The 17,225-nt window shown below is 40.5% G+C and overlaps 1 protein-coding gene across 6 annotated transcripts in view; it reads right to left on the bottom strand.

Moving 5' to 3' along the window:
* The window catches only part of tp63 (tumor protein p63), a 34,020-nt gene that overhangs the window by 14,670 nt on the left and 2,125 nt on the right, over positions 1 to 17,225 (bottom strand). For 4 of the 6 annotated variants that reach the window (XM_022767948.1, XM_022767949.1, XM_022767951.1 and 1 more), the window contains exons 1-2: positions 6,129 to 6,272; positions 1,014 to 1,271 (exon numbers count right to left, since the gene is read on the bottom strand). In XM_022767948.1, the coding sequence (XP_022623669.1) occupies positions 1,014 to 1,271; positions 6,129 to 6,170 (300 nt within the window). In that variant the 5' untranslated portion in view covers positions 6,171 to 6,272. Of the gene's footprint in view, positions 1 to 1,013; positions 1,272 to 6,128; positions 6,273 to 13,640; positions 13,771 to 13,869; positions 14,005 to 17,225 lie in introns of those variants that run through there. The other 2 variants (XM_022767954.1, XM_022767950.1) reach the window with 2 other exon arrangements.

The raw sequence follows: 17,225 nt of genomic DNA, 5'->3' as shown, positions 1-17,225 counted from the left end.
TGTCTGCACAGAGCTGTGCAGATTACACACGTAAACAACCAAGCAGGTGGGGCTCCCATGCAACAGCTGTCCCTATGCTTTGTCATGCATAATGACAGAGCAGGAGGAGCTGGTTGTGTGGGTTTACGGAGCATCACATGGTGACATCTAGCTGCACAGGGCATCACCACACCTGGACCAACTGTGAAGTCTGTTTACCTCTGTCATCAACAAAGTACCAGTGAACTTTGCCCAAGTTGCGCGTGAACTGGATTATGACACGGTCACCAGGAGCCAAGTAAAAGTGTGTAAGAGGAATATATAGTAGTTTATAATTTATAAAGCTGGGATTACATTTAAAAGCTTAATAAGACTTTGGTTAATGTGACTGTCTCTCATAGTGGCAGTCTATACAGTGAGATCCTGCTGAGTTTTTTCCTCTTTCAGCGAGTGAAGTGTGATGTCTGAGTCTTACCAAGAAAGACCTGGGGTTCAGTCATGATTTGAAACTATACATCTCAAGTGGCATTCTTCCTTATCAGATGTAGTTGTGTAACTCAGAACTTTCAAACGATGTGCACCCAAATCTGCCTAGAGCACAGATTGTCAGATAAGGAGTTCATGGGTAAAAGTGTCTCTTTATCCTCCAGTCTGAAAAAATCACTGATTCATACGATGATATTAAGATGACAGCTAGCACATTAATAAGTGTCTGTATGACTCAGACATACAGTATAAACCACACAATATAGTTACAGCAGAAGTACAATCTTTTGAATTTCCAGTCCACCATGATCGACAACTTACCAGAAACATGACTCATGGGAGGTGTGTGTGTGTGTGTGTTTTTTTAATAAATATTGTTTAAAGGAAGTTATATTTTGTGTTTATTTACTGCCTTGCTAAAAGTTAGATGGGAAGATCATAATGAGCTTTTTGAGATTGTGGTCGGTGGATCCATCATGGATACATCATGCAACGTTAAGATTTTTTGCAAATACTGCACAAACTATTCGGACAAATAAGCGTCTTACCGTCCAGGTGGCAGACTTTGCCGTACTAGACTGCTGGAAGGACACATCAAAAGTGTGAGGTCCAGCATAATCTGTGTTGGATGGGATGGCCGGTGACGGAGAGAGGGCATCAAAGGTGGAGCTGGGCTGGGCGTAGGGTGATGGGGCTGTCACGTTGTTCTGTGCATGGTCGTTGTTGTAGGGGCTGGTCGAGGTCGAGCCGCCGTTCTGAATGTTCTGATCCATGCTGTTCAGGAGCCCCAGGTTTGTATACTGTGACTGGAGACAAAATGGAGGGGGTGGGGGGAGAGGGGAGCAACGACAAATGTTTTCAGTCATTACAGCAGGATTTCAAGGATTTCAGACAAGACGCAATTTAAAATAAATCTGGCCAGAATGAACTGAAAGCAACAGGTGTTACAATATTATATTACACCAATAACACCACACAGTTTCAGGTAAGACGATGATTGACTTTAAAAGGAAACAAGCATTTTAAGTTAAAAATTACTGCCATGAACTTTGAATTGTGTTTACAGTTCAGTAGAGAACACGAGAAAATAAGCACATAAACATAGATTCAACCTGGTGAAATCTGAAGACAGCACGCTACAGGAAGAAGAGATCTGGTTTCAAAAGAAGAAGAAGAAAAAAAAAAGATTCATGATAAAGCAGAGTAACATAAACCGTCTTTCCTGGTGTTGTGTTTATGGTCCAGCTCCTTCCTGAACCAACATGCTAACACTCCGGCCAAAATTGGCCTCAGAAATGTCTATATGATAGAAATACAAAACTGATTTTATTGAAATTACCAGCTGAGCCTTGCTTACTTGTTTTTGATCAATGTCCTGCCACAACCTGTACCACCTTGCCTTCTGATTCCCTTCTCCTTTAGCCAAAACTATTCAGACAGGAGGAATGGAATTAAAATGTCTGTCTTTAAACAGGATGGTGAATACGCCTGGGTCAAAGCCAGTCCCTTCCTGCTTGCTCTGCTTGCCATTCACCCCATTCCTTTCCATTTATAAACGGCACATTCCTGGACGAGGTGCCATGGCTCTCGCTCTTTAGACAGCCATTAATCTCTCCAGGGCCTCTTGTTTATTTCAAGCACGGCTGACCACAGCTGTCCAGCTCACACCCATTGCACTGCCAGGTGTTAGTGGTGTGCCAGATGACAAAACGCAGACGAGCTGGGCTATATAGCTATTAATTAAGGTAGCCACTTATGAAGCAATCTTACTGCTTTATTACCAACAAATCCACATGAGCAGACAGACTCATATAGTCTGACAGACACACCTGAGAGAGGTCATCCGAGTCAACCTCAGCGTACTTGTGTAACAGCGCCAGAGGGGAGCTAACTGCTTGAATGAGGGTCACTGTGTGTGCGGCGCAAGGCTGCTTAACCCCCAGCAAACAATGACACCAGGGCTTATGAGAGCTTGTATGGAGAACAATTATGCTGGGCATGCAGGTGTTGGGAGACAAGTGTTTTGTGAATGGAGCACACACACATGCACTGAGAAAGAAAGAAAGAAAGAAAGGAAAAAAAAAAACTCCTATCTTGTGGAAACCCTCCAGCCTTTGGCAGGGAGAGGCTTCCCCCAACACACGCTCCCTTACAATGGACTAATTACACACGTGTATTATAAAGGGTTAAACCCAACGGGCTGAAGACTGTCCCTGTGCATCTGATCTCACACAAGGAAAAGATGGGTATGGTCCAAACTGGTGTGAGTAACAATAACAGAGGCTCAGTTCACCGGGAATTTGTATTTATTGTTTTTCGCCAACGTGAATGAAAAGCAGGATAAATGTTCCTTTTGTTTGCACGGGAAATAACACTGTGAGTGACACAATCTCCTGTTTGCACAGTGTTTTCCCGTACGTAGGGAGTCATTGATCAAGATATCGAGTAAGCGATTCCTTTGAATTATGGCGCAATTCACTCCGAGGCGCTCAGCCATTCAGAGATGACACAGCCCCCCCCCACTCCCCCCACTCCCAGTACCTGCTGCTGGCAGCTGCAAAGGTTAATGTGACAGGCACCAATTATCAATGTCAAATAATTATTCTAGAGTAAAGGTGGATGCTGGCCAAAGACCAAACAGATTAAAGCAGGGACATAAAGCAGAGTCCCTGACACAGAATACTTAACATTAAATACAGGGCCCTGGGTAATGCGTCTCATGGTCTAAATGAATATAAGGATCAAAGTTGAGGAATGAGGGTAAAGCCATAATTGACCAGATAGTGAGGCCCAGAGAGTGTCACCTAAACTCATCATGTTTTAATGTTTAATTGACTGGAAGTGAGATATAAGCTTTTAAACAGCTTGTGAGAGGGAGTTTCAGGTCTTTCTCTTCGTTTCCTTTAATCAGATCTTATTCCACTATAATACAGCAACCATTTAATAACCACTTTAGCTGCTCTTAAAAATTCCTTCTGTTTATAGCCGACGCTGTTTAGGCCTTTGGGAGGTCAGGCTGCTAAGCAAGAGCGCGATAAATCAGCAGCCTTGACATCCTCAGCAGCCTTTAATAAAGTTTTTGAAAGCTTGCGATGTCTGTTCGAGGCCTTCAAGCTCATTTCTTTGTTCGAGATAAATCCTGTGCTCAGCATTTCAAACCAACAGGAAAAGGAGCCTGTTGACCTTCAGGGTGATGGCCTGTTGATTACAATGTAGGAATCTGAATTATCCAGAACACATATCAGACATATTTTAAATACACATGTCAGTGCTAATTTAAAAGTTACTGCCAATGCCAACACAGAGGCATTTGGTATGGCATATTAACACATTCAAATTATTCCTTGTCTTGTATTTATTGCTATGCCAATGACCAAATGGCTGCACTAAAATCTTATGTGTATTTCTTACTTGACTTTTCTGTGCTCCTGAATGAATGAATGTCTGTGACGTCTCCAAGAGGTTATGATTTTGATTGCTAATTAATTTTATTATCAACAACAGCAGTGTCACAAGGCAGCAGTGATGCTCTGATCTTTGTGAACACTGCAAGCAGAACATGTACCACAAAATACTTTCTGTCTACAGACATAAGAGTAGTCCTCCAGAGCACCATGGAAACCGAACAGTTGCATAAACTGGGAATTTGCTTTTCAAACCTGGAAAACGATAAAAACTAAAGATAAGATCATTTACATCTGAACAGAAAATGCACACAGGCTCCAGTTGCTGCTACTGTGGTCACAAAGTGTGAGCACTGATAAAGCCAGAGCCTGAACGACCAATAGATGACAGGAACCGGAGCAGACCCGGCCTGAGGGGGGGAATAGTTCCCATTCCAGGCTCTCTGGTGACCCCCTCCATGTACCTAGGGCCAGCACATAAGAGCATCTAGGGGACTGTGATGAGTGACCACAGGGGAGGGAGGCATTAAAGGCTAATTAGGGTTGGGGGTTGAGGTGGGGCTGGGTGGGGGTCTATCTACACCTTATACCTGCTGGGGTGGGCAGAGAAGGTGATTGTATCTACATCAACACACCATTAAAGCAATTACGATCCCGGACTAAACAGCAGCGCCTGGCCGGCCGCATTCTAATGGCTGCAGCGGCTCCCAGGAGACTGGGGACGGGGGGAACCTGATACCTCACACACTGGAGGGATTGAGCTGGACACCACTTAAAGACCCCCTGCTCAACAACTTAAAAGACAGTGACCTGACACACCTGCTATCTGCAACCTGCAATCTGAGAATCTGTCACCGCTCACTTGCTCTGCATTAAGTTTTCCTTAAGGATTTGGCTGGTAACACAAAAAGCACAACCCTGCAGTTCACTGAAAGAACCATCGACAAAGGAAAATGAGAGCCGCAGCTAAGAAGTGATACTGACGATTCTCAAACTAAAGGAAAGAAGAAGAAAAAAAAAAACACTTTTTCTTAAAGATAAAACTTTATGACAGTTCAGTTGTTGTTTTTAGCAAAACAAATCTGAAAGGGCCAATTCTTCTGCTTCAAACTGTAACATTACAGTTAAATTTAATTGATGCGAAATCAGTTTCCACAGTCAGAATAATGCCATGTTGTGAAATTTAAGAAATAAAAAGAAATTTCAGTACAAACTCCTTTTCATATTTAACTCTCGTGTCCTTTAAGTGTTTTCCATCAAGTTCTGCAAACACAGATCCGTCAACCATGATGCTTACCCCTTCAAAGTGAAAAATGGGAATGGGACCTCTGATTTTTTTTCTTTCCCCAAACTAAGAATTTTTTATGCAGATTGATGCATTAAAAAATTGCCACTTTTGGTTCGTTTTGTTTGTGAAAGAACAGAAGAACATTTCATGTAAATGTCAGACACCTGGTTCACAAAGAGCAGATGAAAACCACTGATCCCGCGAGTATCCTGCTCTCTAAACGTTGATTTAATAAATCACGGCCGTAGTATGAGAATAGTCTCTGATCATTAAAATAACAAACAGTACATGATGCTATTTTTTCTGTTATTTATATATTTTCCAGAACTTTTCCATGAGTTTCCAAGTTTCCTCTTTGATAAAAGAAGATTAGTGCTGCAGAAAAATCAAAACCCTCCAAAACCATTTGGAAGTCTGATTTTTTTTTTTTTTTTTTTGTGTTCCACATAAAACACAATATCAACAACAACAGCCAGACTCAAAGTAAATCACATTAACTGACTAATTCACTGTCCAGAGAGACAGACAGACAGACAGCAGCCATTTTACAAGAAGAACATATTCAAAACTTCTCCAGGTGTTTACATTCCCCAGCTCTCTGGAGTCTCACACACACACACACACAGATGTGCACGCAAACACACACAGATGTGCACGCAAACACACACAGACACACAAAATGTAAAACCATCTTCCCCGCATTAAGTTCTCCTACGCAGTTCTTACTTGATTAAAACAGGCTATTCGTATTTTTAGTTCATCCATATATTTTCTTTTACTTGATCATCAAGTTTCCTCTATCAGGTGACAAATTATATACATGAATCCAACTTTCATTTAGGATACTGACAGAAAATTTCAATCCCAAAGTACAAGGCCTTTTTCTCCTGTGTGAACTGGAGATCTGGGGAACCAACTAAAGGAGTGGGCACAATGGCTGATGCCCCATTACAGCTCCTCCGCCGTCTTACCTCGCTGTAAGATGTCGTGGTCCCCGTCTCCAGGTACAACATGTTGGCGCTGAGATTGAGCAGAGCTGCTGCTGTTTGCTCCACTGGCTCCAGGATTCCACAAATCTCTTTTCCTCACTCTAAAGGAGTGATGTGGACTACAGATGCAAAGTGGACAAGCAGAAGCTTCTATAGGAATCTATGGGAAGGTCATATATACCTGGAAGAGAGGGGAGGGTCTAAGGAGCTACCTGTCCAATACCTGAGTCCACACCCATCTCCAGGAGAACTCTTCCTTTGAAGCTCTGCACAGCTCCTCAAAGGTAAAAGTTGAGTAGTGAATTACTTTATCGACTTCGCAGTGCTTAATATCGACCTCAACAAAAATTTTTAAACGCTTTCATCAGATACTTGCATTTTAGGTTTTTTTAAATAGTTTTTTTTACATTTTCGTCATGTTTCCTTACAGAGCAAAATATGACAATCTCTGTAAGGTAGCAGAAAACACAGATTAATTTAATTTTAGATTTTTTTCACCGAAATAAAAAATATAACTATTGATCTTACATTCTTTCTAGCTGCAAGATGTAATTTAAATCAAGCCATTCAAGGCATTTAATGCATCCACATTGGAGAATAATAACCAATAATTCTCCAAATGGACACATTCGATCAATTAATAAGAACAATCAACAAAATATAATAGATGAATACAGAGAAAAATCCTTAGACCAGCGAGGCACAGAGTGAGAACTGTAGTACGGGGTTGGGAGAGTGTCAGCTATACCTGCAGTAGCTAGTTAGCATAAGAATGGCTCCCCTCTGCATCTGTTAACTAATCTTAATGCAGAGCCCTCCAGAAACACAATGTGACTCCTGTAGATTGCTTGTACCTATCAGAGATGACTGCTGTAGATCTGTTTTGGAAACATGCATTGTGTCTGAGATACTGTAATGGTGCTAGCATTGACCACCGGCTCTTCTCTTTGCATATGCAACAGCTTCAATAAAACTGCCCTGATAAATTAAAGAGTAATTTGGCTTCATTTATTTATGCTGTTTTTTTTTTTAATTTTAGATGGGAAGCCAAAATGTCTACATGTAGGTCCAGTGGATTGTGTGTAGAAAAGCTCTGATTTACAACTTTTACTTTTTGCCAGTACATGTTTTACCGACATGTTTTTGAACCAAAACTTTAAATGGTTTGTGCTATTAAGTCTAATAGACCTCAAAGAACTATTTGGTAAATAAGTTTTCAAAAAATCTGTGGGTTTGCACATTAATCATTTGAAACTGAAAGTAGATCTGATTTTCTTTAATCATCTAAGAGGCATATGGAGTGGAGTAATGCTGCAGATGTAAACATTAGCGGATAGTCCTAGCTGCAATGCTTGACGACAAGGGAGGTCACTGGTCAGCAGGGTGCAAGTCATTTCTATTACTGCAGAGCCACAGGGCTTAAACTCCTGCCCTGTGGTCAGAATGATTTGAAAGCTGTCTGAAAACTTAAGCACAACTATGAACCGAAGGCAGTGTCTCCAATCACCAGCCACACCCTGCTCAGGCCCCGAGGTCATGGGCCTACAGGTCAACCTGTTACAAAAGGCAAATCAACACTTTAAAGAGCCCAATCCAATGCCCCCCCCCCCCAACGTACCCCGGCTTCAGTGAAGGCCTTGCCAAAGCTTTTGAGGGTGATAATTAGTTTAGCTAGACAAACTTCTAATTATGTTAAAACAACATTGGCATCTGAAAAGAAGTTAGAGTACTCAGTGTTGGGGCGAGGCTGTAGTAAAATATAGAACAGTAGCTGTAATCAAAGACGGTAGGAGAGACATGCAATAGTACATTGGCTACACACACTCACTTGTCAGTTTATTAGGAACACCTAGCTAAAACTAATGCAGTCTATACAACGGTCCTTTGATGATGATAAAATGTTCAACTGTATGATCCCTTTGGAGGCTGTAGTTTGTCATGCTGTTTAATACAGAGAGGTGTTTCTGTTATTTAGCCTGCCCTCATTGATATAAATGGGATGTACAAAATAATAGACACACCTGTATGTACAACGCAAAAACAGTTCAACAGCACAACAAACTGCAGCCTGCAAAATGACCATGAAGTTGAAACACCTTTCTATAACAGTTTCAACACACACTGAACATCACAACCCTTGTGAGAGTAGGATTTATTGCTGTATTAGACTTGATTACTTTAAGCCTGATGCACCTAATAAACTGACAACTAAGCGTAATGCAACTGAAATTCAGGCTGCAATCAACTGCAGTGGGCCTGTTAATCAGCACCTACCCTAAACTTTTTAAATCACCTGCTTCTCTTACACAATTAAAAAGAAAAGACAATAACAAACCAATATTGAAACCAATCCTAACAAGACAATTGTTTATGGAACAAAACTTATTCATAGGCTTAAGGGTGTGGATTAGAATAAAAGAAAAAACAATTCCCTGGTAAAATACTGTTTAGCCATCCTAACCCATATACTCAGAGAGTGTAGGCACATCTCTATTAACTGCATCACCTCGACAGTGCTGAGAAACTAAGAAGAGAGAGTCGGACCAGGTAGCAGTTAAAGAACTGCAGATCCAGGGGCTCAGACAAAAGAGGCTTTACTGAAGTTTTTCCCTTTAAAGAGTCTGTTCCTTAAGTCAGCTAGATTAGTTTAGTATCAAGTGTCAGGCTGCAGCGGCTGGGAAGGCACAGACACCTGCCCTGAAAACAGTGTGAGCTCCCGTCCACACTGACAGACGCAAGCAGTCAATGGAGAGAGACAGAGAGCATCACTTGGGTGGCAAATCCTAAAACCCCCACAATCAACTGCCACCAAATCCTGAAATACTCCTGTTTAAAAGAAACAAACCTAGGTAGCTTTTGGTAAATCTTAACTACCCACTGGACAACAACTACAGAGATAGAATCATTTTAATGGGGAAAGATAAAACTAATTGCAGGTGTACAAGAGTAACTGAGAGACTTATCAGCAACTAATTTTAGTATAGGGTAGGTCAGGCCCTATCACTAACTAAATGGCTCCAGTTACAATTCTGTATGTTAATTTTAAATATATAACAATTACAATATACAACAATCCACTAGACTTTCATTTTTGCCTGCAATCATAATCCAGCAGATGTTTTTAGATAAAAGGGGGGATTGTACCACGTATATACAACTGCACAGATGGACAGAAAATATTTGCATATGTAGCCTCAGACAGCAAGATACATAAATTCTGTTCCACAGTATTGTTGGAATAAACTGTGATACAACCTCATCACTATATCCACGGAGGAGCTGTCAAATACAACGGCATCCTCGAACACAACGGAGTGAGTATCGATTTGATAACAATGTTCATACATCAGTACTCCTGTTTTCATACAAGCACTGGTGACATCCATTTATTTGTTCAATGACTAGTAGCTTTCCAGGAAATGAGGAACTTAACCCGTATTTCAACTGCAGAAACATGGTTGTAGTTCTGGTTGTCGCGTCATAAGTTCTGCTTTCAAAAAGTCCAACAGTAGTACTTTCCAATGACCAAAGAACTATCAGCGTAGAGGTTGAAGTATCCAACACTGTTGACAGGTCAAACACAAGCCCAGTGCAAGTACAGTATTAATCAGACTGCAGGAAAACACTGGTTGTAGCTGGTATCAAGGATGGGAAGTTTGTCTTTGGTTTACTATATTTACATACTTTAGTAAAAAAAAAAAAAAAGAAAAGATAAATCAAGATCACCACTGCTTTGGAAACAGGTGTCTTGCCTTTCTGGTGGTTTCAGTCACTCTGTACATCTGCTTTCCAACAGCACGCTACAGTACATTTCAAAGAACTGTCTCATTGTACAAGTTTTCTCTTTTTAATGTGTTATCTGTCTAATTTGCCTAATCACTATGGTCAAAATAAATATTCTAACTAAAGCACGTCCCATCATGAAGTATTGTTTTTAAATTTGAACATAATTGTTGAAATTGAAAAAAAAAAACAATCTACCTCTGACATTACTGTTTAAATGATGTTCTGTCATGCTGCTCACTTCACAGCTAAAACTTAACACCTGTGCTTTTAAAATAAACGTACTATTTTACAACAAAACTAATGTCTGTCTAATATTTTGTTTCAAGTGAATCCACTCTAGTCCATCTTAAAAGTTCCCTCCGACATGTTTTAAACTATTTAAAAACACTCTGCTATGATTAATATTTTGTTTAACATGTGAAGAGTTAAAAAAAACGCTCTGGTAACTTGAGGCACATCTACGCTTACTTCCTCATTGAGAAATTCTGGAATAGATCTCGTGCCCGCCCACCACTGCTGCTTGCACTGGGTTGACTGGTGAAAGACCAGTTCAAATCAAGATGGTTAGTGGAGGAAACATCAGCCGCTTGTTTGAGCCTTAGTCAGACCCAGACGTATCAGAACGGTTAGCATAGTTAGCATCTTTTGTTTATGTTGTTTGTCAGCTTGTAACCGGCAGTGGCTGACACAGTGTTAGTGGTTGTGCTAATGCTAATGCTAACGCTAATGCTAATGAAACCCTGGCTGTCTGAATCTGTTTTTATGAGACACTGATTCACTGCAGTTCCGAGGCAGAAATACTGGCAATGACGGATTATTTTGCTCATGATTTGATTTGTATTATATAAAAACACCATATGGACATGATAACAAACACTTGATTTTTATCAGAGGGGGTCACTTGTCACTTTCCTGATAAATGTTGGAAAATTCTGGATTAAAATCAAATATTTAAAAAAGTTGTGTTTTACAAAAGTTGTTGAAAGGTTTAATATGTTAGGATTTATTCATGTGTTCTCTGTCAAGGGGTGTGACCTTTTTTTCCGAGTTTTTCCGCTCCACCTAGCATGACATCATACTGTGGAGTAAAAGTAGAGTTAAGCCGCGTCTAGGAAGATGTTAAGAAAAAAAATACAAATACAAGAAATCAGGGTATTACAGGCTCTAGCATCCCCACATTCTCAGTCAGACCAGGTCTCATACTGACTCACTGACTCAACAGTTATTGGACCATGAAAAGTGCTCTTTCCTTGCTACTATGCTTTAAAAACACTTCTTAATGTGCTGGAGGCAAACTGGTGGAGCACTCAAAAATAAAAGAAGAGCTTATGATGGTTGGGTATTTAATGGATTAAATACAGTGAGAGCCCGATTGAGCCTTTGAACAATCCAAGTTAAGCTTAAAGTTGTGCTTCGTATTACTGAACTTTAAAAAAAAAATCTAAAACTAGTATTGTTGTTTAGAAGGTAAAACTGTCTCAACTGTCTGTGTATTCAGACCAAGAAAAGGCAAAATGAACTTAGTGTTAACAGTTTACAGCTGAGGTGGGTGTATTGACTCAAAGCTGTTTTGAAATTGACAAAGAAGAAACATCCGACTGTCATGACAACAGAAATGATTGCACCACATTTGACAGATTCTTTTTGGGTGACAGCATTAAGATTAGATTTAAACTAATGAAACAGTGGAGAAACCGCTCAGCTGCTCAGACACTGAACCAGGAGGTAACAGCCGTCACACATAAGACAAAAAGAGGAGCGGTGAAAAAAGTAAGAATCCAAACACAAACATGTAATTAGATCTCAGAGAAGCCATGTGTCGATTGAGCTACTCTGCTGTAAAGTTGTTTAACCTCTGTCCCTCTGCTCAACACTGCGTCTTCCATGCACAGCTGATCAGAGCTTTATCTGGGTGTAAAATCAGCTGTTTGGGGTAGGATATAGCGTTTCTCCTGCCACTATATCTGCTACATTCCTTCATGTTATTCTACCCCCTGCTTGCCCCCCCCCCCCAATTGCCACCCCTCACCTTTACATAGAGAAGACACATACTGATAGATGAGAGCTGGGACCTCTGCAAGAGAAGCAGGTGCTGCGTTAAATTGTTGCCCTGCAGCTACAGGAAAAAATCCAGAAGAAAAAGGAATTTCAGATTAAACATAAACCCTTCACAATACAAATAAGTCCCCCAGGGCACTAAACAGTGAGCTGCATTCTAATGACTCACGAAAGAGGCACACCTCCACATGGGTGGAGGGGGGTGGGGTGGGGGGTGGGGGTGGGGGTGCCCACCACGGCTTTTCATCAAAACAGACACTTGACTTGGTAATAATGACCGGGGCTTGGTGATTGGCAAGATGCCATGGCAGCAAGCTCTCAGCCCCCACACGGTTTGCTGCCTGAGTTGCTGGCGTGCCAATCACCGCACCACGCCCCTCTTTGGTGAAGAGGAAAGTGGGCGGTGTGGGTGGGGTCATTAATCACCAGTTCAAGAGAGCACAGGCCCCCTTGGGGGATGCGCAGGGTAACATTACTCAGCTCCTCGAACAAAATTTTTTATTTGCTATTTTTTCCATGCTGGCTGGACAACAGCATTCCTTCACTGGGAGGGGAGCATGCACATCATCTCTCGGTAGCAGAACTGACAAAGATATGATCCTCACTACAGGTCAAACAGAAGGGTTCACACAGTCCACTTTTATAAACATCTAATACCACAATGTATTTTTCACAGTGCGTTATTTTATTGCACAATTGAATGTCTGTTCTGTGTTGTGACAGGAAGCAAGCTCACAACCCATGCTTCGACTCTGTTTGGTTACAAAAAGTAAAAAAAAAAACACAGTAAACTCAAATTTCACCACTTAAAACACGTCACCAAGCACGTGACTGTCTAAATGCACATTCTACCCTCAACAGACTCTAAGAGCTCCCTGTCTCAGAGGGGCCACCCAGGTCCAGCACAATTCAGGCTAAATGAGATAATATCATCACCTAACAGACAACATCTCAGACAAAGACAGACAGACTGGCCTTATTCACTGGCTGTTGAACTGCTCTGCACCGCATTTTCACAACTGTCACAGGGGAAATTCCACTTGTGAAATAGAAAGTAATTTGCACATTTTTAATTGTTCAACTTATGGAATTTCCAATCGGAAGTCCCATCAACTCAGAATGAAAGTAATCTCAGATGGTATATTTATTAATAAGCCACAGTTAAGTGCACAATCTATGTCATGTAAAATATCAAGCTGCTATATGTTGTGTTGACACCATGTTGTTTTTGGTTAATCATTAAAGCACTTTATGGCATCATTTGTGTGTTTCGAAATTAACTGGTGAAGAAAGTACATTGTTTTGTCTCACAAGGCATAAAAACAGCTTTAAGAAAAATCGAAATAATGGTAAAACATCCATATTGTTTCTGTGAGGGTACTGACTCATTGCTGAGTCAAGGCATTGCTGAAACCTTATTATTCCATAAACAAAACAGACAGTGCTCAGAGAAATGAACCTTAAAGTCGCAGTAATGCTTACTGGTTGTATAAGACACTGCAGGGAGAACTGTCAGTCATTTTGAATACTGTTAATTTTACATATTTTGTATCTCCGGTTGTGGTGGGTCTGAGGCAGTAGAAACTACTAGTGAAAAACAATAAAATACGACACAGGAGTTTTGCTTCGCCAGAAAACCAACGTACTTACAGAAAGTGTCTCATCTGGCTCATGCATGGTGATGCAGTCCATACTGATCTGAATGGTGTTTCCTGCAGACCCATCTGTTGGACTGTCTGTGAAGTTCAGCTCAATGGGCTGGACTGTATGAATGGCAGATCTGAAACACAACAGAGATGATAACACTGACGCACAATAAAGTCTGCATGTGTTTTTGCATTTACAGCATAATGTTTGTTTTTGTGTGCTATTCACTTACTGGTCCAGCATGTCAAACAGTTGGTTGAATACATCTTGGCTTAAGAAGTCAGTTGTCTGAGCTGACTGGTTCTGAGACATGGTGGTGAGGAACGAGCTCTCTCTCCAGGACAAGCGGGATGGAGGGTCCCTGAGTCTGCAAGGCGACAGAGTTAACCTTGGTCATTTTACATTCATTTTACTGCTCGTATTCCAAACAAGCAATACTTTAATTTGGCTTCTTTTTTTCTTTTTAAAAAGGCACAACTGTTTTAAATGAGAGTATTAAAAATGGCAGTGTCAGCAAACATTCAAGATAAAAGTTGATGTGCAGGGCTGAGATTTTGGCCACCCAGCCAGCAGAGGAAAAGAGGAGGAGGAGGAGTCCTGCTGGCAGCCATTCATGAAGAGCAGTTCCATTGTGAAGAAGTCACCCTGCATAATACTGAATATTTGTACTACACATAATGGTGATTATGCACCATTCAGACAGAGGCACTTTGACCTGCTCCCCTGAAACATTACACCTGCTTCAGGGCTCAGCGTGCCATTGTTCCTGCTGAAGTGGCGCACGCTGCAGTCTGAGACAGGCGGAATTCCCCCCACAGTCTATATGATAGCACTGCTGCAACTTCTGGTATGTGTACAGCTGGACGTGGTTCGGAGGGAGGGGGGGAGGAGTTGGGGGGTCCATAATCTGAAGCTGGCACTATTTTAGGTTTTGGAATTCCCCAACACTGTGTGATGAATGATATTAATACCTGACTTACAAACACAGGCATATCTAATGAAGTGAATAATTTAACTTATGCAGGAGTTACACAGAGCGAGTGCTGAGTTTAGAATATAGATGAGTTGAGTTTGCAATGCCTAAGGTGCAAAAAGGGGGATGTTGGAGATTTGGCCTACAGATCTTTCAACCTGGGTCAAATTAAAATGTAATTTAGAAGCTTTTGTAATATTAGCACCTTGCTAAAGCAGTGACTGCACAAGGGGAGCAATTTACAGCTTCTTGGAATAACGAATATTCCCTCTCTTGGCCTGGAAAACTAGACATGTACATTATCTTTAGCTACATCATTTGTAACTTGTCGGTCAAATATGTCAAGCATGTTTGCGATACTGAGAGTAGTAAACTACACAGTATTTTGACAGACTAAATACTCAAATAAACCCATGAGCACAAACGTTTGAGCATATAAAACTATTTCCGTTAATCAGAGATACGTCACCATAGGAAATAATATGTTGGCTAACGTTTCTAACAACAGTTGACGAAAGAAAAGAGCAAAGAGGCGCTAGTTAAGACGGTAAACATTATACACAAAATTATCTGCTTCAGTGGAAGTAAGTGTAGTAGATAACTAACTCATTTTTGAACCATTATTAAAACATATATATATATATATAGATGCGTTTACATTTTCACCGGCAGTGGATTACCGAGCTAGTTAGCTAATTTTGGTCTGTTCAGCCAGAGCTCGGCTAATTTCATTACAATGCTAACTACCAAAACTATTGCTTTTTAGCTCCGTACCCTTTAAATGGGTTAGCTAAAAAAAAAATGACTTGACACCTCTCCTGCATAATAAGGTGTGCCTTCTGTAGTTTATTTAAACTTCTAATAATCCAGAGATCTTAACATATTACCTTTGTTGTGGAGACTGTGGCCAACATGTCTGATTTTGTTCCGTTGCTCCTTCTAGGCTTTTGTTAATTGCCATGGCAACCAATGTCTCGTGGTATATTGTTATACTTGTAAAATCTCAACAACAAAAAAAAGAACATGATTGATTAAATGTTGCAGCATTATCCACCAAATCTTTCAAACACATACAATCTGTTTATATTATATAATAATATCTTTCATTACAGTTATTATTTAGACACTGTTGCAGGCCAAAACTACTAAGTATGTATAGTCTATTTTTATTTATTTATTATTATTATTTGTATATATTTAAGAGATTGCTGTTTATAAGATCTTTTCAGATTATTTTAATTTTACTGTTTGCATTCAAGAGAGGACAGGGACAATTGCAGTAGAAACACATCTACAGTATGAATCAAAATGAGCTTCCTGGAGTTTAGGAGATGATAAGATCATCATACGTTTGTATTAATGGATGGCAGTCACTTGAAAAACAACAAAACAAGGTGGGTGAAGTAAAACAACAATAAAATAGGTAGAGTGCAGGTAGAACAGGTATGGTGTCATCTCTGTTCATGGAGAAGGAAGGATTTATAGGTGTGGTTCTTCTAGCTTTGCCTTAGCCTAGTTAAACTCCATTTGATTTGGGCTTTTAGTTTTCTTCTAAAACAAACTAATAGGCAGAACTTGTTCAACTGGTATTGCATTAATTTGTCTAAAAGACTTTTGAATTTGTAGCATTGTCTGCTGCCAGAATAATTACAAAAGTTGTACACCAGGTTCGACATGTACAGCAGTCTAAGCCTATGAATACATTTCAGTTGCCTACACCTACTGATATCCTGCACACTGCAAACATTTGCATTGTCCTGCAAGCTCTTCAAATTGATTTTATTAAAAACATCCTGGACAGCATCCAAAAAGGCCTTGTCATGAATCCAAGATCGAGGCAGTTTCACAATAAGACAAATATGTCCGCTTTCACCTCAGTCTACATTTTGAGACTTCAGTAGCTGAGAAACAAGATGGAAATGTGCAAAAGTGGAAAATCTGACCTAAACATAAATTAAAAGCATTTCGTAAATTTAATGCCATTCAGATAGATGAGTTTATCCTCGCTCTGGCTGTTGTTTGTCTGCTTTTTGGGTGTCTGGTTACTCAGAGGGTTTTTCAGTTAGCCTGAGGCGAAGGCTGTTCAGCATCCACTTAAAGACACTGCAGCGCCTCCAGACGAGACTGGGGCAGAGGTCAGCACTAAACAGGGATGGCCATTGTCTCTTGGCAGGTTGGGCACACCGACCGATGAAAATGCAATCAAAACAAACAGCCCAGCCGATCGGGGCCCTTCTCCAGTGTCTTTATTAATCACTTGTTCAAAGGCCTTAGACCTTCTCCCCCACATCTGTCAGCCCCGGCTGGAAGAAGGACATGACTCCAAAACAATAGAAAGCACCAGAGTTTCTCCTCCTCTTATCCCCTTTCTTTTATAGAAGTGAAACAGTCTGAACTCAAATCCTCTGGGGCAAAAGGACACAAATTCCTTTAAGGTGTGGAATTCAAAGAAAACAAGAGAAAAGGAGAGAATTAGCGAACTAAAAAAATATACCTTGATACTTTACAGCTGAATAAAATAAAAAGAGCAACAGCACAGAAAATGAATGCTACCAAAACTTTCCTTGCTCCAAAATAGATTAAAGCACAACTGGTACCAGGTTTTATTGGAAAGC

The sequence above is a fragment of the Seriola dumerili genome, unplaced genomic scaffold, assembly GCF_002260705.1.
Source record: "Seriola dumerili isolate Sdu_G_001 unplaced genomic scaffold, Sdu_1.0 BDQW01001323.1, whole genome shotgun sequence".
In the NCBI taxonomy this organism is placed as follows: domain Eukaryota; kingdom Metazoa; phylum Chordata; class Actinopteri; order Carangiformes; family Carangidae; genus Seriola; species Seriola dumerili.
The sequence above is the reverse complement of the archived record's forward strand: the minus strand, read 5'-3'. Positions and strand labels throughout refer to the sequence as shown.